At 40.7% G+C, this 22,824-nt stretch overlaps 1 protein-coding gene across 1 annotated transcript in view; it reads right to left on the reverse strand.

Annotated features, from left to right (window-relative positions):
• DOCK2 (dedicator of cytokinesis 2) overlaps positions 1–22,824 on the reverse strand; it is a 413,885-nt gene that overhangs the window by 229,475 nt on the left and 161,586 nt on the right. The window contains exon 27 of the mRNA XM_015065771.3: positions 3,168–3,263. Coding sequence (XP_014921257.3) covers positions 3,168–3,263 — 96 coding nt within the window. The remainder of the gene's footprint in view (positions 1–3,167; positions 3,264–22,824) is intronic.

Raw genomic sequence — 22,824 nt, forward strand, 5'->3', positions numbered from 1 at the left:
TACCTCCAATACTCCCCACTCAGCCCTCCTGTTGCTGTAATCACACCAACAAACTCAAGAGTCATTGAGACTAATGACACAGCATGTGACTTAGAACCTCTGCAAGGCTCCTGGAATCAGCCCAGGGGATGGGAAAGTATGAACAGACAATTCCTTACACTGCGCCCACATTCCCTGAGATACGGGTTCCTGATACTGAGAGGAAACATTCTTTGATGAAGGAAAAGCATTCCAGACTAAGAGAAAGACATACAAATACATGAAGGTATGAAACAACAGCATTTCTAGGGATTATTTCACTCATTAATTTGCTTAACAAACATTCATTGAGGACCCATGGTATACCAGGGGCACTGCTGGAAGCTGAGGGTAAAAGAGTAAGCAAACATGGTCCCTGCCCTCAAGGGCATCCACAGAATGTAGGGAGACTGGAGCACAGAGACAAAAAAAATCACCTTACAATGAACTAAGTACAATGAATCCAATGGCTGAGGTGTACAGGGGGCTCTGAGGGCAAGCAGGAGAGCCAGGTGGGGAGGGACTGAAGCCAGATGTGCAGAAAACAGCAGGATTTGGTGGGAGGCTAGGAGGACAGGCAGGTGAGTGAGAGGGGGGAATCAAGGGCAGCTACTACAGTTCTAGGTCAGTACTGTAAAATGGGATCCTAAATGAAGGGAGAGTATGGAGCAGGCTCCTGGGGGGCTGGTGATGAATTACGTTTGGGGCACAGTGAGTCTGAGGTACTTGAGAAACACCCCACTGAAAGGGGTCATGGTTTTCTTGAGGGCACAGACCATGCCTGACTCATTTCTGAGTCTTCATGCTGAGTATATAAGAGGTTTTCATAAAATAGTGAATGAATAAATAAATGAATATTATGTACAAGAAACGCATGTGCAAATGCTTTTTTGTGTTATTTCATTTAATTTCCATAGGAACCCTATCAGGAAGGTCAAGTATTACCCCCTTTTATAAATAGGCCTAAGCCTTAAAAGTTCTGTGGTATAAGAGAGGAGCTATGTATGGCAAGTTCACCAGAGTAGGGGTGTGTCCTGGCAAAGATTGATGGGGCAGCAGTGAGGAATGCATGTTGGAAGGGCTAGCAACCAGAGTACAGCATTAAATGAAAGGCTCAAAAAACTGGGTGTAGTGAATGAGGGCCAAACTATGCTCACATGCAAAGGACAGAGAGATGCATTGTATCAGATAGAAAGGAAAATAATAACAGACACCAGTTATTTGGTGCTTCCTATGATCCAGGCACTGTTTTAAAGAATGACTGTCCTAAAGGAGAGACAGAGAGTTAAGACCTGCTATAAATGGATAAACCAAATAGATGGATGGCCATCTTTAGGTCTAGCTCTAAAGAAGAGGCATAAAGATTAGGGAGGTAATAAAATGCTTATCTCAGGCATGTTATGGAAACCACAGACATGGAAGCTTATAACTAAATAAGATATGGTGAGACTTCTAAGGAGGAAGGATGGTAAGTTAGAAAGTGATGGAGACCAATTTACATGACTCTCTGTCCCAAGAAAGCAGGAGTACCTGGCCCTGAGAGCCCTCTTTATGAATGTCACCACTCCATACACACAGTGTATGGTAAGTAAACATGCATTGACATGACTAAACAGAGCCAAATGGGTCTAAAGAAAATGTTTACCCTCTGTTGTTTCTAGGGATCAAATCCTTACTTGCCCAGCTTTTGTTGAAATGACACTCAGCCCCTTGCTTTGTATCCATGAAGCAAGACTAGAGCATATCGACAATCAACATCCCAAACCTAGCTGAGATCCCAAACTGGCTTCCTGAAAGCTGAATCCAGCTGTTCAGGGCTCAGAGAATGTTTATAAATATAGTTTCTTATTAGCTGCCAACACTTAAATATCAGGACATTTCACATTTTCGGCTTCTCTTGAGAAGCTGGGAGTTTTGGCAACTATATGGCCCAGTTCCATATGGTGTCAATCAATCACAGCTGGGTAGCACTTGTCCTCATTAAACATTAGAGTCCCTGCCTGGTTCATTCACTCATTCATTCACTCATTCATTCAACAAATACATATCAAGTACCTACTATACGCAGGGCACTGTTGTAGGGTCCAGAGATACAAATGAACAAAACAAATGAAATCTTTACATTTTGGAGCTCATTTTATCACAAGGAGAGCAAGACAATGAATCAATCAAGGTATACATATTTTTCTAGGTGGTGAAAAGTACTAAGAAACATAAAGAAGTAAGGTGTGGAGCTTGAAAGAAGATTGAGAGGTGCTGGGTATTATACACAAGGTAGTCAGGGAAGGGAAGCCTCTCTGATTTGGTGACAACTGAGCCAGGATCTGATTTACATGAGGAAATAACCCCTCAGTCCTGAGGCAGAGATAGGTCAAGCCGAGGGAACAGCAAATATAATCATGTTTTGTGTGTGGGAGAAATGAGGCAGAGGACATTTCAGGCCCTAGCAATGGTTTGGATTTTATTTTGAGTGAGATGGGAAACCACTGGTGAGTTTGAGCAGAGGAGTAACACAGTGGAACATACTCATTTATGTTGGTGACTGGTCCCCATAAGCATTATTTTTGGCCCTCAATTTAAAGCAAGATGGGCAGAGGTTAAAGGGTTAGAGATGGACTCTTTCTGGAGAGGGAAAATAATCAGACTATGAGGCAGGAACCTCCTGATCTTCAGAATGTAGCATTTGTACAGAAGAATAGCCCAAAAATTAGCAGTGACTTGAATTAATTGACATCTACGGGCAGAGTTAACATACAATGAATCCACTTAGAAAACCAAGCACACAAGACACTGAGACTGGACATTGTCCAACTCTATGTCAAAAGAAAAGGCTCCTGGTGGATGTGAATGTGGAGCATTCTGTCTGGCCACTTACAAAAAGCTTCTCTCACTCTTTAATCTTTACCAGTGACATTCCATCTCCATTGGCACACTCACCTTAGTTGACAAGTCTTAATTCTTGTTTTATTTCAGCAACTTGAGTTAACTCTTGTGTTATCCCAACTCAGATAAGAAAAAATCTAACTACTGTACTCCAAAACAAAGTAATGATTGGTGCTAGGCTTTCAACATAATCTGGAGTTCCAGAAAATCCATTCCTTGACCCTGAACAGTTTGAAACGTTTGACAAGAGGAAGAGATGTACTCACAATCAGAACATGATCCCGCCCCATCGTGATGACCGTCCGATTCACTGTACGAAGAAGCTGGACCATGATTTCTTGGATATGGTGGTAGGTAAAGGCCTGTAACATAGTCAGAGACATCTGTGTGACAACCAGACATTGTATCTGCACATCTCTTCCAAAGAACATCCAACAGTGGTCAGATGTGGTCATCACCAAGACCTCCACCACCACAACTGCTATCACCACCACCACTATCATCATCACTGTAGCCATTGTCATCATACCTCCATGACCATCATCACCTGGCACTGGGCACGAGGAATTTCATTAACTACCTTAACTATAAGGTAGAGATTAAGAGCCTAAATTATGGAATCAGAATCTTTTGTTGTAGAATACTAAGTACAGAATTATTGTGCCACATTGGCTGAGTTACTTCTCTGGACCTTGGTTTCTTCATTGGTGTAACAGTCAGGATCTAACCTGGGATAGGTAGGGCATTTACTGCAGGAAATTGGTTACATGGGTGATGAAGAAGCTGAGTCATCAAACAAGATTACCTAGGGATCAGCACTAGAAGGAAGTCACTATCACCTCTGAGCTAAAGGGACAAATAGACGAGGTAGTGTTTCTGGAGTCCAAGACTGGGTTTCTGTGATGGAAACTATAACCTTGGGGGAGCTGATGCAGTAGAGGCTGCATTATCCATCTTGGGGGAAATCCATGGTGAGCCTGGTTACAACATCTACAGGGTACTACCCACTTTAAATTCAAGCCACTGAACCTTGGGTAGAACTTATCAATGCTTTCTGAGCATTTGCCATGGTGAGCAAGAGTTTTATGGATGATTACAACACAGATTCACTACATCCTCAAATCCTCTTACCAGCATAGCCTTAAGGCACAGAGTTTCATCTATGCATATCTGGGATGGTGGTCATGGACAAGTGGAAAGGCCACTTGGAATTCTAAGATCAGCAGCTCCAGGTATGAGTTCCAACTCTGCCCTTACCAGCTATGTGGCCACACTTGTAACTTAAACTCTGAGTCTCAACTTCATCATCTACAAACTGTGGAAGGTTCTCTCACCAGCCTTTCAAGGTTGATGTGAACTTAAAAGTGACACATGCAATTTGAAACAATGCACTCACCTAATTCCACTGCAGGAGATTCTGTGGGTCTGAGAAATAGCCTGGGCATCAGTAATTTCTGAATTTTATGTGGGTTATTCTGATGGCTGAGAACCATGACAAACGTACTGTGAAGCTCTACAAATGAAGGCTGGAATATGGAAACAGCCTGTGTCTCCAGGACCCAGTCAGAGACTGACATAAACAAAATGCTAAAGAAATGGGTGATTTAAAAAGTGGTTAACTACTCACACTCGTTCCTAAGTACCTCATTAAACTTTGCTGCATTCACCTCAACTATAGTTTGTCTTTTAATGTAACCAATGAAAGGAAATAGACTCGTAGTTGGGGGAGGGCAAAAAAAAAAAAAAAAGAAAGAAAGAAAGAAGGAAGGAAAGAAAATGTGCTTATTAAAAAGCCCCCTCATCTCCCAACATGCTCTCGGTGACTATTGTTTTCCAAAGGTGAATAGCCCAGAGCTTGCTTCCTCTCTCTGTCCCATACTTGCTTCTTTTGCACTTTAGCTATAACCCCCAATTCTCCAGCCCTGTAGAGCTCACCAGCAAGACATCTATCAAAGCATATATTTTACAGCAACAGCAGTCTCATGCTCCATGGGGTCCAGCTGGACCTCAATCTCTTGCTAGATTCTCTTACTAGATTAGGTGAGCTCCCCACAACCATCCAGCCCTTTCCCCACATCTACTCAGGGGTAGGGGTAAGAACATCTCCCCTCACTTCTTGGCTGTAGGTCAACCTCTCTCCTGATTCCTTCTCCTTTATTTCTTCAAGCCTTTTTACTGACTTACAATCTCCTATTTCTTACATTACATGACTGTGATGCCTATGGTAATAACAATAATAGCTAACATTTCTGAGTGCTTACTAAATACCTGGCACCTTGCTAAACGCACTAACTCATCTCACAATGTGATGAGCAATATTACAATCTCCATTGTTCACATGTAGAAACTGAAGCCCAGAGAGGTGAAGTAACTTGTCCAGAGTCACACAGTTAGAAAGTTAGGGAAAAATGATTCAAACCCAGCAGTCTGGTTCTACAGCCTGCTCCTCACCCAGGCAGACTCAACAGGAACACAGATCTCTGGCGGCTACTTGCCAGCCTCTTTCCATATGTCAAGATACATAGACCCCGACTTCAATTGAGCCAACTTCTAACTGCCTTCAGTGACTTCTGATCTTTTCTCTCCTTTTTAGAAAATCTTCAGTGCTATGTATTCATGACTCCCTTATCTTTTCTGCATTCCTTTGCAATTTCATCAACCTAAGCCCACTGCAAATTTATATAATGGTTTCCATTTGATGTTATTTTTTTTTCCAGGATTATATCTCTTCTTTTACCAACAGAGATAATAAAACCCCTTTTCTCTTGACCTCCTGCCTCCTTCTTTTAAATAGCCATTTCATCTTAGTCCAAAAAGCGGCAATTAGACTGCTCAGGAAGTTTGGTATTTAAAAGTGGAAAACTGTCAAATTCAATTCATTTCACTCTGAAAGCTCCCAGTATGAGAGGCTGTATGGCAGAGTGTTTGGGGATCAGACAGACTTGAGTTTGAATCTCAGTTCTGCTAATTTGAGCTAGGTGACCTTGGGCAAATTACCTTTATTCTCTGAGTTTCAATTTATTTATAAAATGTGGCAAACCTCCTAGTACATGTTTGAGGTATAAATAAAGTAATGCAGGTAAATCCCTTGATATTAAGGGTTAGCACATAGTAAGCCCTCAATAAGTGGTGGCTGCAATTCATATTCCCCTGGGTCTGCATCAGCATTCAGGCTAGGCTTACAGATTCTCAGCACGTAGCAGAATATGCAGTATAAGGCAATACATAATCTAAACTCTGGATGATATCGAATGTCACCTAAAAAAATGTATAGCATATATGCAAATAGAAAACTTTCAAGATGATAAACCTGTGCTAAGCAGTAAAAATGCAGCCACAAATCACCTACTGTTAATTGCTCTAGTGCCAGGCAAGTGGAGGGAATCTCTAGGAAAGTGTCTTCTGGGCTCAAACTAAGCAGTGGCTTATAATTGAAAAGACAAAGTCAGTCTTCCCTTTATGGGCCTGGCAAAGATATTAATCCATCCAACCTAAACACACTGCAAATAGTAGTGATTTTTCTTCTTTAATAATTACAGGCTGTGATACCTGGATGGATCTTGGAGTACTTTCTATAAGTGAAATCTTGTACATAAGCCCTGTTATATATAACATAGTGGAAGGAGAGCTGGAAAGCTGGCGGGGGGCGAGGGGGGTTGCTTCTTGCTTCACTCGAGCCCCTATGCCAGCCCTGGGACTTTGCAGAATGCCATTCAGAACCGATCCCCCACAATGTTTCCAGAATAATAATAGAACATACCATACATGACATGATTTTCAGTAATAATATATAGACACAGCATTTTCAAACACTGAATCAAATTATGCTGAAGGCATCCTCTTTTTTCATTCAAGGTTCATTCCTTTCATTCAAGGTTTCAAACAAGGTTCAACCTTTGTTTTGATCTCAAGCAGAAAAATCTCCCTTTGATGTGAATATGTCTTTTTTTCCCCCTTAAGTTTATTTTCTTATTTATTTTGAGAGAGACAGAAAAAGTGCAAGTGGGGGAGCGGCAGAAAGAGAGGGAGACCGAGAATCCCAAGCAGGCTCTGCACCATCAGTGAGGAGCCCGATGCCAGGCTTGAACCCACAAACCATGAGATTGTGACCTGAGCTGAAACCAAGAGTTGGATGCTCAACTCTGAGCCACCCAGGTGCTCCAGTTCTTTAAAAAATTTTATACTATATTTCCTCTGATTCATGATTGTCTCTTATTTTTCAAAATTCTATTTTTAAAAGTTTGCTTTGCCTCGCAGAGTCTCTTTCCTCCAAGTTGCTTCTCTTCTGTTTGCTTGTTTTGCACTCTTTTTTTACATTCAAATTGTTCTCTGTTCTCTGGAATGGGTGATGGTATGTTCATATTTTGGTGTGGGTAACTGAAAGGCTGGTTGCCAACTCTGAGCATGTGAGTAGAGCTTGTGGTCTGTGAGCTTCTCTGCAGGGTGAACCAGTTGGGACAGTTAGCCAGAGAGTCTCAAATACTCAAATATACAAGTCTTTTTTTTTTTTAATTTTAACATTTTTAAATTCTTTTTGTTTTAATTTTTTGAAAGAAAGAGTGAGCACAAGCAGGGAAGGTGCAGAGACAGAGGGGGATACAAAACCCAAAGCAGGCTCCAAGCTTTAAGCTGTCAGCACACAGCCTAACACAGGGCTCAAACTCATGAACTGCGAGATCATGACCTGAGCCAAAGTCAAACCCTTAACCAACTGAGCCACCCAGTTACCCCTATACAATTCTTTCTTCTTGTGCTGCTCAGATTCCACACACAGGCATTCTCTCACCTCCTGCCTGAAGGATTAAGCACCAGCTGTAACCTTCCAGAAGCCAAGTGGGACAAAAGTGTCTGAAGCTTCTGCTTCTAGGATGCATACTTTGATTGATACCTTATTTCTAGTATGGCATCATTGACTTCCGTTTTGATGAGTGTCTCCTAGTCCAGCCCTGTTTTTTGTTTTGTTTTGTTTTGTTTTATATTAAATTTAATTTACTGTCAAATTGGTTTCCATACAACACCCAGTGCTCATCCCAGCAGGTGCCCTCCTCAATGCTCCTCACCCACTTTCCCCTCTCCCCGACCCCCCATCAACCCTCAGTTTGTTCTCAAACTTCAGCCTCTACTACAAAGCTGTTTTGTCTTTATAGATTAAGCCTCCAGTGACCCAGCTGCACCGAGTCAGGCTGCTTCTTCAACAGACTTGCAACCCGTCTTCCTTGTTACAGTTCCTCTCCGTCATCCCACCTCCAGGGGGACCTGGTACTACCACTTTCTGAAACGTTGGGGGAATCTTTGCTTTAGATTGGATGGATGAGTTCTCAGCTTTCCCCAATGCCAGCCTATGAATTACCTTTCCTGGGCCTGCTAAGTCACTTATTCACTTTCCATATGATATCCACCTTCTTTTAGAATCCTCCCTTATCTTCCATATCAGGTTTTCATAAGGGAGCAAAACATGGGACTACAGTTTATGTATCACCTTCACAAGGGGTTTCTACACCAAATTTTTGAGTTTAAATGTTTATAAGTGAGCCGATATCATTCAAAATATTGCAAGTTCATGTGATAACGTTAAATAACAAAAAATGTGATTGTGTAATGCAAATGGCTGAGGTTTTGAAAAGAGTTCCAGTGCAACCCCTAAGTTTACAGAAAGAAAAACTTCAGCACTGAGAAAGGGGGGTGGAGGTGGGGGGTGGGGGAGGTCATGTGACCAGTGGCAGGTAAAGTCATCAGAGCAAAAATGAAAAACCAGTTCTGCTGAGCAAGTCCGGGCCAACAGCTTCCTCCACTCCAGCAGGCACACAAGCAGCCTTGGTCTTTGCGTTCATGCCAAGAACAATCCCAGCTTCTCCACCTGCTTTGTCTTTAGATCTCTTTAGTAGGAAGATAAAGATCTCAAGGTCACAACTACAGAGTTAAATCCAAAGACCTTTTTTTTTTTTAAGCCAAAAAACAATGCATTTTCTGACCACAGAAACAGCTACAATCTATGGCTGCTACTATTTTTCCATGCTCTGCGTTTCTATGTAAGAGGCCTTTTAAACTTCTTTCTTATCTCAAAGGAACCACAAACACTTAGCTAGAAAGAAAATATCCTAACTTTCAAAAGATAGTAACAGTATCATCTAAAGTAGAGTCACCTCTTTCTATGACCCCTTGAGGCAATGTGATTTTCCTTTTTTTTCTTAAACCTGGAATTGCTTCTTTCTTTTCTTTTTTTTCTTTTCTTTTGAGAGAGAGAGAGAGAGAGAGAGAGGAGAGAGAGACAGAGGGAGAGAAAGAATCCCAACCAGGTTCCACACATAGCACAGAGCCTGACGCAGGGCTTGATGCCATGACTGTGAGATCATGACCTGGGCCGAAATCAAGAGTCAGATGCTTAACCAACGGAGCCACCCAGGCACCCTGGAGACAATGTGATTTTCTCATGAGTTCTAGGCTTAGTGCTATCTGCCTTCTTTCTTCTTGTTTGAAGTAGTTTCCGTCCGGAAAGATTTGACTTTAACTGTATAACACTACATTGTGGGGAGCAAGTGACAGAGGCTGCCAGGGATTCAGAGGAGGGGGAACTGGGGGTCAGCAAAGTCTAGCAGGGGGCTTTGTCACTCCCCATCATCTCTGCCTCTCCTACCCACTGGGTGACTTCCATTTCCCAGGTAGGACTTAAGCAATACCTTTATGTGGTCATAGGTGTCTCTGAACCATAAGTTAGCCTTCTTGAGAAGGGGGGAGTTTGAGTTGGTGGCAGAAAGATATAATAAAGAAGAAAAGAAGATATGGGTCCTCATCCTGACACTGCTATTACCCAACAGTCTTGAGGTCATACCATATGCCAGGAACTGTGCATGTAGATTTGAAACCTATAATCTTACTTTTTTTTAAGGCCCATTGAAGTCCAAGATGAAATATGAGGATCGAGAGGTTTATAAACTTGCCCAGACATTATCCACTCCTAAGTGGACACGCCTGAACGCAAGCTCAAGTCTGTCTAATTCTGGGCTCTTTCCAAAGCATGGTGGTGGTGCTGGGAGGTGAGAGTGCTTTGGATTCCAGGCTTATAACTACCACCGCCTCCATCTTTTAGGATCACAGAAATGAATAGATGCAGCAGCACTTTGTAGATGATAAATCATTCTGCAAATTTGTCCAAAGTTAACAATAAGACAAACATTTGTGTGCACAGCTGTTTATAGCATATTGTATTGCTTTTAATATCCAAATGCACCAAGCAAGATAAATATCCCCAAGTCTGGGGTCCTATTATATAAACGACAGCTTATCCATGCAATAGAGTAGAAGGTAGATATGCCTTGACCTGGACAGATATCTTTAACACACTCAGTAAAAAGAGACTACAGAGCACCATTCATAAGCCCATTTATGTTTGTGAAAAAATATTTTTCTATGTCCAAAAAGTCTGTAAAAATAATGGTACCCCAGAGCAGAGGTAAGAACGAGAGATGTGAGGTTAGAGGGATAATTTTACTTCCTGTGGTTTGTTATAATTTTTCATAATAATCATATATGATAATAAAGAATATAGAAATTTTTCCCAACCAGAAAAGAATGAATGTCAGTCTACACACCCAAGAAATCGTATTCACAGGGATGGAGTGGATACACAGCAGGGCCACAATGTGCTGCGGGCAGGCCTGTGGTGAGGCGCGAGGGCACTCCCCATCCCCTAGACCTTCCACCCCATGTCAAAGCTGCCATAGAATCCTGGTGCTCACAAGTTGGAGTGAAGTTGTCAGTGTTACTGAGCTGACAAAAGAGCGCTACAAAGTAACACAGATTAACCCTTTTAAAAAGGCACAAGTATGAAATGTTTTATCCATTTATCAAATGCTTTTAACTTCCATTTTCTAGAAGGTAGGGGGAAAAATCTACTTAAAGCAACCAGGAGAAAGCACAAAACCATCACGTCCAACAACAAAAAAATCCCATTGTGCTTAGAGAGAAACGTTGCTGTTATTCAGATCCTGTAAGTTGCTTTGTGGGAACTTTTATTAAAATACACTGGACCCTCCAACCTGCAGCCTAGAGCGAAAAAAATTAAGCCTTCTTAGGTCTGTAAGTCTAACATCTCAGCGCTGATGAATGGAGACTGGTTGGACCGACTTATGAAGATGTACCACGGAGATGCTCTACTTTTGTGTTCAGTTCTTCAAAACGGGAGGAGTCTATGAGATTGTATAAGGAGAAGTGGATAAAGAACACAAGTAACAATTGTTGAATTCTTACTGTGTGCCAGACTATGGACTGTGTGCTTTGTATTTATAATTTCAGTGTGTCTTGGGAAAACCCTGGGACAAGTATTACCCCAATTTAAGATATAAAATAAGATTCATTCTGATTGTTAATACCATTCAGTATTTATTGAACACCTAATGTATGTCATTTACCATAATAATACTGTTTTACGTGAACCACCTCATTTAATTCACTGAATAATCTTAGAAAACTGCTATTCTAATTCTTCCTATATTACAAATGAGGAAATTCAGAGGTTAATGTAACTTGTCCTAAGTCACAGAATTACAAGTGATGGAGGTGGATTTGAATACATGTCTTCTTGGTTGCTAGGCTTATATGTTGTGTACACAGGTATTTATAGAAATTTTGTATTATTTACAACATCTAAATGTAACAAGCAAGATACATGTGCAAATGGCCCTACAGCAATGGGCTCCTTTAAGATTTCCATTGTAGAAATGGAAGTTTGTAAACTTTTTGTAATATTCCAAAAAAATTTAACAGAAATTGTACACTCATTCATCTTCAGTATCACCACACGGGCTTATTAATTACAATGTCAAGATTTCTTGTTTGCATGAGAACTACAGGTCAATACTCTGTTTAACTCTGCTGGTCAGAAAATTCAGAATGGTGCTTATATATTATTCTTTTTTTTTTAAAATAATGAGTCAACACATCACAACGTTTAATACATGTTTCTTGTTTGGGAGACAATATATTTTAAAACGTGCATCCAGTGAAAACCGGTGGGTGAAAACTGCTTGGTGGTGACAACATTTTCTATTATTTATCCAGAAAGTCATTCAAAATGTGGCTTCTGTGTCTCCATGCCAGGGCTGCCTGATGAGCTTTCTCCCTCCCTCCAATACTGACCTCCTCTCCATCCCCTCCATTGGCAGCCTAGTGTTTCTATTCTCTTTCCTTTGTTTACTTTTGCTTTATGCCTTTGCTTTATCACCATACTTCATCCCTGATGCCAGGATGGCTTCAGCCACAGGCAGAGAAGTTGCCTGTGGAGATCAACGTGATTCTTCCCCACCCCAAATGAATTCCCAATATATCTCCAACTGTTTATTGATACTTGAAATTCCATGGAGATAATGTCATTCTTTGACTTAAGGCTAATTCTCTCCTGTTAAAATGCAGCCCTGATTGAAAACTTTAAAACATTAGAATACAAACCCCTGTGAGTTAAGAGCCATAATGCATCCACTACTATAGGTTGTGCATCATCCCTGAATTCCTTGAGGATAGGGATTAAATCTGGTTATTGTTTTAGGTTCAACACCTAGCACAAACACCTGGCACACAATAAGGAATCACCACATCAATTTAATTTAATTAATTAATTAGAAAAGCTCACATGAAGTGTCAGGTAATTTGTCAAGACGCAAGGAGAGGTTCTTAGATGAGGGGATGGAATCAGAATGGAGATTCTGGAAGCTTCCGGGCATGGACTTCCTCAATTGTACTGATAACACAGCTTGACCTCACACAATGACTAAAGGGTTCTTGGACAGGAGAAAAGAGGAATAAAAAAAATATACACAATCTTCCACCCTCCTTCCTACAGTGAAAATACCCATAATCACCCAGCCATCCTCCAGAGAAAGAACATAGACATCAGACAGCTCACTTTGTGATGAGTGATCTAGTTTCCTCACCAGGACCTCCCCAAATCAAAATCCTATTGTCCTCTTTTTTTTTGTAAAATGGAAGCTCTCCCCACAAATCCCTCCCAATTCAGGTAGGCATAAAACTAAGTTCAGAGACAGATCTCATGAAACACCCCAGTATCCTATGCCTCAGCCAAAACTCAGAGCCCACTCTCACTGACTGCTTAGGAATTGATAACACCAGAAACTTTAGAAAAATTACCATCAATGTGAGGCTTTAAAATCTTCCTGTCCAACCTCTTTTCCTTTGCCGGGAAATTATGGAGAAAGTAGGCCAATTTAAAATGTAAGAGAATTGACCAGCAAAAAGCAATAAATCTGAGGAATAAATGTGAATCCTCTGATCTACGTGTGCAGTTACACAGACATCAGTGCTGTTTTTTTAGCTCAGACTGGATATAATTAAAACCCTCTCCAGAATCTCATCTCAGAACAAGCAATAGAGGCTGTGCATCTCTCCATGGTGCTGATAAAACACTGCCTTCTAGAACTAGGGCATTTCTCCTCTTGAGAAGTATGAAGTCTCAATCTCTCTCTCTCTCTCATGCTCTCTCTATATCCTTCTCTCTGTCTCTATATCTCCGTCTCCCTTGACCACCACAGTGTGTGTCTTTGCTTTAATTTTGATAAATCATTTGCAATTTATTTTATTGTTCCATAATTGTAATGATGATTTCAATATATTTTTACACTCCTATCATGTGTCTGATATTTACTATCATCCCCACCCAACTCTTTTTGGAAAGTTTAGATTGTATGTTCCCTCTTCTACCACTATCTCTCTGTGGCCAACCTATTTCCCACAACAAATTTGGAAGGGGGAGAACTAGTTTATTTTCTGATTTATTATAAATTTTCCAATTTGATCTATGGTTTCTGGTGGTTTTTCTAGATGAAAAGAAGATGCCCACCTTACTTCCCAGTCTCCATAATATACTCAGCACCACCACTTATAACCCATATCTCTGATCCTTCCCTGATCAGCTGCAAACAGGAAAGCCTTTCTTCTGAATGTTCAGCTCCTTTATATGCTCAGCCAGTGACAGCCCAGCCTAAGTGGTTAGTATAACCAACTCAGCTTGAAACAGATCTATGTGTTTATTCCTAGAAGTACATTAAGAGTTTCTTTCCAATGAGCGTGTGGCATCTAGAAGTAGTATTCTGCTTTCAGTGTTCGTAGGTCTAGAGATGAATTTAGAACTTTGGGGCAGTGCCTAAACATTGAGTTGCTGCCCCACCCCAAACTCCTATCCTACAAAAATGAAATAGCCAGGGTAGCACTCATTGTCACTCAGTATCTCCAGAAACATACTTTGAGTATCTATTTTAGTAGTTGATAGTATGGCTGCATTTCTAGAATAACCTAAGGACTTTCTAAATATATAAATATTTTCATGCCCAGGTTCTACCCCAGACTAACTCTAAATCTCCAGGCATTGCTATTTTTTTTGAAAGCTCTTCATATAATTCTGATATGAAGTGGAACTGAATACTACTGACTTACTAGGTGCCGTGCTCTGTCCTGAGTTCTGGGGATTTGGGGACAGAGAAAGCCTAGTACCTGCTTTTAAGAAATAAGTCCATTGGCAGGGTATTACTAGGGAAGAGCCATACAGTGAGGAAAGGCCATAACAGTGTTATCACAAAGTGCTGAGTAAACTCAGAAAAGACATAAAAAACCTAATCTAGGGGAATCTGGGATGATGTCCTGAGGGAGGTGCTATTACAACCAGCCAGGTAAAATTTGCACTTGATATGCTCTTTGCTATAATAAGTAGGGCTTTATAATAAGAGTGCTTTTCTCTAATAAGAGTATAATCTACCAACACATTACTAACCCATATATATTGTTCCAACCCCTTTCCCTCAGCCTGTGTCAAGTCTCACCCTGCTCGCATACATTCTTACCTGCTCCCTGGAATTCTGATTATGATCTTCCCATAATCACAATGTCTTCATAAAACAGAGTTTACCACATCTTAGCCTTGGACTGCAGGCCACTCCTTGAGGAAGTTCAGCCCTTTGAGTCTGGTGAGGTTTTATTTCTTTCAGGCACTAACCCAGATATCCTAATCATCTGTAGCCAGCTCATCCTTCCCACAGAGAGCAATCAGATGGGTTTTTACCTGTGTTTGAGATCCCCTTCTCCCCCTGGTCACCTGCCAATCTCCTACTCAAATAAAAAAAAAAACAACAGTTCAATAATCATCTTCAGGAAGCCTTTTCCCACTCGACCTCTCTCAACCCCTACCTCACCCTAGGTAGGGTTGGTTGTTTTTTTTGAGTTCTCACAAAACCTTACTCAATATTTCTTTGAACTAAGGTACCACATCTATCAATTTTGAGTGTCCTAGTGTAGCATCCACTTGACATAGCACCAAGTACATGTATAAATATGTGAAGTGAATGTGTCAATGGATGGATGGATGATTGGACAGATGGATGGAAGGATAAATATATGGTAAAATGATACTCCTAAATTTATTTTGTATCTTATCAATTCAGAGTTTAGTGCAAAATAATAGATGTGCTAAGTTATCTCTTCTCAAAGCAAAGATGCTTTCTTTTTCTTACATGCACTCTTTCTTTTCTTCTTTCACTGTTTACCCTATAACCAAGATGTGGTGTTATAACTTGTCTTTCAGAGTAAGTTTCAAGTAGATAAATAATTAGTCTTCTGAGGGTATTCTGGAAGATTATAACTATTCCTTTCCAACCTTCCCTGAATTGTGTCATTCCTTGCCCCTAGATATGAAAGCATTCCCTCTGCTCCCTAAAGACTGGTTCTATTCACAGAAGAAAAAATATTCCACTTTTCACAGTAGTTGCTTTCAGACTCTACTTATCATATTTCTAGCACCTCTCAATGAGTTTCTTTGAAGCATATCTGCCCTTTATTACCTACCCACAGCCACAGTGACAGTCAAGCCAGAGGAAGACATAAACAATACCAGTCTTGTCTCCATTTAAACATTTCTGATACCTCACAAAAATGTGTATGATAAATTATAATGTCTAACAAAATCAACTAACTCTTTTATATCCTAAGATTACACCTCTAAATTATGTGGAGTTTTAAAAAATTCACTATTTATTGCACAAACATTATCAAAAACAAAAATGACATCATATACCCACAAGCCCAGCCCTGAAACATATCTAACTTATTGTTCTATAATGCCTTCAAGTCTTTTTCATGAAACTCTATGCAGCATGTAGACAATTTGTTTCCTGCTTTTTCCACTTAACATGGCATAAACATTTTTATTATCATACTTTTTGGCCAAAGGGAAGGCTCTGTTTGTACTTACCCTCTGAGGTGGTATAGGGGAAAGATTTAGACATAGACAGATTGAATTCTGGTTCTGCCAATAACTTGCTAGGTAGCCTAAGTCTATTTACTTAAACTCCTGTAAGCCTCAGTTTGTTCATCAGTAACATGGGCACGATAACAGCTAACTCACAGAATTGTGGTAAAAATTGACATCTGTATATACGTTGCTTGACAGTGTTTGGCTTAAAACAGGCATTCATGGATGTGTGACTCAGGCGTAACAGTAATATTTTTAAAACATGGATCTATCATGAATTAGAATACAAAGTACACACAAATAATTAAGATAAAACACAAGGTTGAATTAAAGTAAATTCCACCTTTGGGTTCCACCCCCAGAACACTGAGAGTTTATATTCACTCGCCTGAAGTTAGAGATACTTAGGTAGAAAAGCTTGAAAATAACTGAAATCTATCAGCACTCTTTCATAGATATATTTGAGCGATCTGCCTCAGATCACAGACTGTCAGGACTAGAACTGGAAATAGAGCTCACGTGTTCTCAAAAGCTGCTGAAAGGCTTTAATACCAAATATCACCTTTCCTGTTACCACCACCTCAACCAATACGGCACAAAAAGGAGACATGATTAATCAATTAATCAAAACTTTTTTTTGAGGGATTACACTGTGGCAAAATGAAAGAAGAAACATAGACTAGGTATCAACATGGTAGTCATGACTAACAAAATATTAGGAAGCAGTAAACTAATGCTCAGAGAGGCCGTGGAACTTCTCCAAGAGCACACACTTAGCTAGCAGTGAACTTGGGAGGCTGAATCCACATCTGCATGTCCCCATAATCTTTCAACTAGAATTTAACTCAATGAAAATCATCAGATATGTTCTGACTGCCCAATCTGTGCCAGGTGCTGTGTAGGATATGGCAGTGAACAAGATAGATACAATCCTGGCATCCAAGGGGCTTGTTGTCTAGATGAGAAAACAGACCACTTAAAGGTGAGCAAAGTGTGGTGAGTGTCAGGTAAGGGAAAGCACTTACAATGTTTGTAAAATATTCAGGCAATGAGGACATGTAAATGTGAGCCTCTACTCTTTGTCCCCAAATTCAATTACACTATAGGTTAAACATGCTTACACAGGCTGGCCTGGGAATTTGACCACCATTACTCTTCTGCATCATTTCTGTGGGAAAATGTGTGCTGAATTCTAAACTGATTCAGGAGCACAACAATGCTCAAAGCTGGGAGCACAACCATAGTCAAACTTGGTACCTGCTTTTTATATGATGTTTTAATGCATCAGCAGCAGATTTACCTTTCTCATTAGCTTCTGCTGACTATCAAACATAAAATTAGCATCAGCATGTATTTCTAGAAAGTAGAGCAACTGGGATGGGAGGATCAATCAAACCACAAAGATTAATTATTGAGTATCTGCTTGGAATTCGGCACTGTGCCCAGAAAGTGCAGAAATATAGAAGAAATATAAGACTGGGTCAGCCCTATCCTTAGAGAGCCTGTGAACCAGATATAGGATATCCTATATCTACATAGAAGTAATTCCAGGAAGTAATAGGTTGTGTCAAAATTTCAAGAGACTGGGGTGGACATATGACTGTGGAATGGTTAGGTGAATCAGAGATCAGGGAAGTTAAGCCTGGCTTCAAAAGACAGCTACAATTTGGATATTTGGGGAGAATTCATCATGGCAGTGGGAGGAGGTTCATCGTGGAGAAAGGCATAAGATAAGATGGGTTCTGAAATAATGAATAGACCATTGAGACTAATGTTGGGAGTATTGGGGAATTAGGTCTTACAGGTAGTTCTGAATGAAAGAGCATTTTGTCTTAATCACTTTTGTGTTCCCAATGCCTAGAAGGGTACCTGGCAAATAATGGGTCCTCAGTTAATATTTAGTGAGCTGTGAAATAGAAAGACAATGCATTAGTTGAAAAGAGAAAATAATTTTTAAAAAGTGCTAGTCCTCTTTCAACATAAACCAGACAAGCATAACATGATAAGAACAAATGTAAAACTGCACATAATTAAGGGCTAAATGTGATAGTAAAGCCAAAAGCTGTCAGAATGCAGCAGGGAAAGTAAGACAGGGCAAAAGAATCTGTGATGATTTTTTTCTTTTTTTTTTTTTTAGATTATTTATTTATTTTGAGAGAGAGGGAGGGAGGGAGGGAAGGAGAGAGAGAGAGAGAGAGAGAGAGAGAGAGAGAGAGAGAGAGAATCTCAAGCAGGCTCCACGCTTTCAGCACAGAACATGACATAGGTCTTGATCCCATGAACTGTGAGATGATGACCTGAGCCAAAATCAAGAGTCGGTCACTTAACCGAATGCCCCTCACCTGTGATGATTTCTTAATGGAAGAGGCAATTTCGTCAGGTTTATTAGGAAGGGTAAGGTTTGGCTCTCAGAAATCACAATTCAGATGCTCACAGGGTGAGGCAGATAACACAGACACGAGAAACCTATCATCTAGAAGCACGACAGGAAGTGATGGCACTGTGGCTTTTACTAAATAAGTTGGTGAGCCAGACAAAATATATGTGTGGACTAGATTCAGGCTGTGAATCACCAAGTGGACAACTGGACGGCGAAAAGAAGCGAAAGAGTACATTCCAGACGGAGGAAAGGGGTAAAGGACAAAGAAGACAGAGCATGAAGGCCTGGGGGGAGCCCCAGAGACTGGTCTCACTAGAATGCAGAATGTTGGCTGAAGACAGTAGGAAATGGAGTTGCAGGAGAGAAAAGCTAAGCTGAGTTTGGATTTCAGGTAGAAGAAAAGGTAATAGATGGAGAGTCAAAGATAGCTTCAGTATGCTGTGTTGCTTGGAGAAACTGTGCTGAAATTAAACATTTTATTTTCTAATCTGAGCTGCTAAATCAATGACCTTTATCTCTAAGACCAATGTTGCCTGAAACTTCCTGAGAATATGTCCATTCTAGAACTCTTCGATTGTTTTCTGAAAACTTTTCCTGTTCTATTGCCAGCTGCTGCCCCCAGATTGTATATGACAGTTGGAGCGCTATAGAGAGCGCTGTGGATCAAAAGCATCTTCAAACACAGAGCATTTCCTTCCTTGCTTAACACATTTCACTTAAGGATTTACATTTACACCAGTTGAACAAATCAAAGTTATGGTTCCCTCAGTAACTGTAACCTGGACCAAACATTGCTATATTTTTCTGCTGCCAAGCAGGCTTTTAACTCATGCCTCCCAACTGTGAAGGGGAGATTTAATTCAGACATTATGCAAGAAATGCTTTTTGGAAAGCAAGTGGCTGGCCCAGCAAAGGTTTCATGTAAATGGCTGTTCCTTGCAACATGTGCTTTTATGCAAAGGTTCCCTGCAGACAGAAATCTTCCAGAGCCCCTCCACAGTCTTTCATGGTGAACAGAGAGGTACCTTCTCCACTCCTGCAAGCTGTCACACTTGATCATTCATGGGTCAGAGCCCAGCTTTGTTATATTGAAGGCACTCAGTGTCAATGAAAGGCACTACATGGAGCCAAGACTGGATGACAGAGTAAGGCAACTAGGGCACTTGCCCAGGAGGCAAAATTTAAGGGGCATCAAAAAACTCAGTAACAGATACAAATCAAGTTTAATGTCATATTTTTAGAAATAAGAATTAGTGCAAAAAATCCATAATGAACAGGAGCGCCTGGGTGGCTCAGTTGGTTAAGTGTCTGACTTTGGCTCAGGTCATGATCTCATGGTTCATGAGTTCAAGCCCTGCGTAGGGCTCTGTGCTGACAGCTCGGGGTCTGGAGCCTGCTGGTTTGGAGCCTGCTTCGGATTCTGTGTGGGTCTCTCTCTCTGCCCCTCCCCCACTTGCACTTTCTCTCTCTCTCTCTCTCTCTCTCTCAAAAATAAATAAACATTAAAAATTTTTGAAAAATCCATAATGAACAAAATATCAAAATGTATTTTTTTAAATATTGCATTCATATATTATTTTTTCTTGATTACTGAATTTTGCTGCCCTCTTACACTTTGCCATCATCCCAGGCAAGTACTTCATTTGCCTTACCCTTTTCTGTCCCTGAGGGGTAGTCCAGGTGGGTGAGGGACAGAACAGAAAGAGCAAATACGGAGAGGCCATTGTGGATTTGGCTGTAGGCAAACTCCTTTAAACTTTGGTCATGGCAGATAAAGGAATATTAAAGAACATCTCAAGAAGTATTTCTAGTTGGTATTGATGGAACAAAATGTGTTGGATTATTAATTTTATTGGAGAGAATTTTAGTCAACCATCAACAAAAGCTGTCTTCTAATTTTCCAGGTGGATTCTCTGAGAATAAACGACACCAGGACCATCTGGTAAGTTATGCCAAACTACTCACTTTCCAAGCCTACCAAGCAAAGATCAAGTGACATTCAAGTCCCACATGTTGGCCGAGGAAACATCGAATGGACAGTGTTGTCAAATAGCCCAAGTGAAATGCTATAGCCTGCAAAGTCCTTGAGCCCAGGACAGGCTTTTATGCTCTTCCACATACCCAGTCCCCAGAGCCTAGTCCTGGGTTAGTGCATGCTAACATTGGTTTAATCAATTGCTCATTCAGTGGGAAGTTACATTTTGCCTCCAGATAGGCTGGAGCACTTCACAGGGTGGAATCCTCCAGTAAGGCCAATCATCTGTTGGCAGATTTTGCTATTGTCTCTGATAAAGCAGAGAAAAACCCTTATCTAACAGAATCCCTTCACATTGGACTAGGCATGCTTTGGGGAACTGTTCATCCTCAAAATGCATTCTTTGCAAGTGAGCAATCATTCCTCAAATACTTCAAAGATAAGCTTTTAAATTTTTCTGAAATATTGTTAGCTTCATGGACAAGTTGCAAAAATGGTACAGAAGTCCCTATGTATCCTTCATACAGCTTCCCTTAATGTTAAAATCTTAATGTTAACATAACCAGAGCACAATTACCAAGCCAGAAAATTCACATTGGTACAACATCATTAACTAAACTATAGACTTTATTCTAATTTTTCCAGCATTCCTTCTAACATCCATTTTTTGGTTCATGATCCATTTCAGGATCCCACATTGAATTCAGCTGTCATGTTTCGTTAAGTCCCCTCCAATCTGTGACAGTGTTTCATCTTTCATGACCTTAACTTCTGAAGGGTACTAGTCTGTCATCGTTTAGAATACCCCTCAGTTGGGGCTTGTTGAGCATTTTCTCATTATTAGATTGAGGTTGTGCATTTTTGGCAAGATTCCCCACCAAAGTGATGTTGTCCTTCTCAGTGCATCTTATCAGAAGGCAAATGATGCTGATACGTATCTTTCCTGGTGATGCTCCTTTCATCACTGGTTAAGGTGGTGGCTGCCAGGTTTCTCCACTGGAAAGGTACTAGCTTTCCTTGTGTCATTAAAAAGTGGATTCTTTGGGAAAAATACTTTGAGATTATGCAACGACCTCGTTTCTCATCACACTTTTGCCCATCATCTTTAGTCCCCATTGGTGGTTCTTCCTTGTAATAAGATTATTGTGGTGTTTGCCTAATCAAAAGTGAATTTTAATTATCTATAAACCCTATTTAAGGTCCAAGGACCAAAACCTGCTGAGGTAAAAGACAGCACTCTCCTGTCAAATGTACCTTTCCCACAGCTTTGTGGGGTTGGACACCCAGTTTAGGTACAGCAAGCCTCTGGCACCCAACTCATCATCCCCACCCCTCACCTATGCAGGAATTGGGGCTCTCTTTCTCACTGGCCTATGTAAACACTCAATACTACTAGAGAAGAAACCATTGCCAATAAATAAGAATCACCATGGGAAATGGAACATATTTCTATATCTCTGCTCTAGGTTGAGTGTTTAGTTTGTCTTAAAATTGCTACATCCCTGGCATATCCTCTCTTTGACCGTGAGAACTTGTAGACAGTAGAACCAAGCCTGTTAGGGAGAAGAAAAGCATGGCAGCAGCTTCCCTGTGCTTTGGGGTTTTTATTGTTTTTGGCAATTCCATTGGGTCTCAGCAATGGTGTGCTGGTAAAAGTTTATCGACTGGCTCTCCAGGAAGACAAAAACAGAGGCCTGGATATATGGTGTTTGCCAGTTCTGTGGTATGAGGACTCCTTTCATGATTGATTTCAAGCCACCAACATGACATCACTGAACAGAGTTAGAGAAGAGATGGGCAGCCTCAGAAGAGCGTTAAACAGCATTCCTATTGCAGACACAATAGATTCAAATAACCTCACGCACACAAATAAGAATAAAGTGTAGTAAGATAATTAGGAAGGGATGTGTTTTGAATATCTATTTATCACATTTGATTTTAATATGGCTTATTTAATTATAGATACCTATATAAATTTTTAATAATGGCAATTATTTAACAAATAACTCATAAAATTCCTAAAAATTTAACACTTGGTTCCCTTGAGTGGTGTGAGCCAGCTCCAGCACACCACCTCATACAGTAGTTATCATGAACGAAATTCAGGAACACCCCAAAGGAGCCCCTGAAAAGGGAGGACGACACTTTTCTCCAGACCCTCCAGGAACCCATATGAAGTCCAGATTCCCTGCAGGGAGTGGCTTGGCTCCAGCAGCAGCATCTGTGGCCTTTTGGCAAGCCTCCTGTGGAGGCTGTGAGGGCTTCAAAGCATCTGGCTGCCACCAGGCCTGGTTCAAGATCTACTTTCGGTGCTAATAG

This window comes from Acinonyx jubatus, chromosome A1 (genome assembly GCF_027475565.1).
Source record: "Acinonyx jubatus isolate Ajub_Pintada_27869175 chromosome A1, VMU_Ajub_asm_v1.0, whole genome shotgun sequence".
NCBI lineage: Eukaryota > Metazoa > Chordata > Mammalia > Carnivora > Felidae > Acinonyx > Acinonyx jubatus.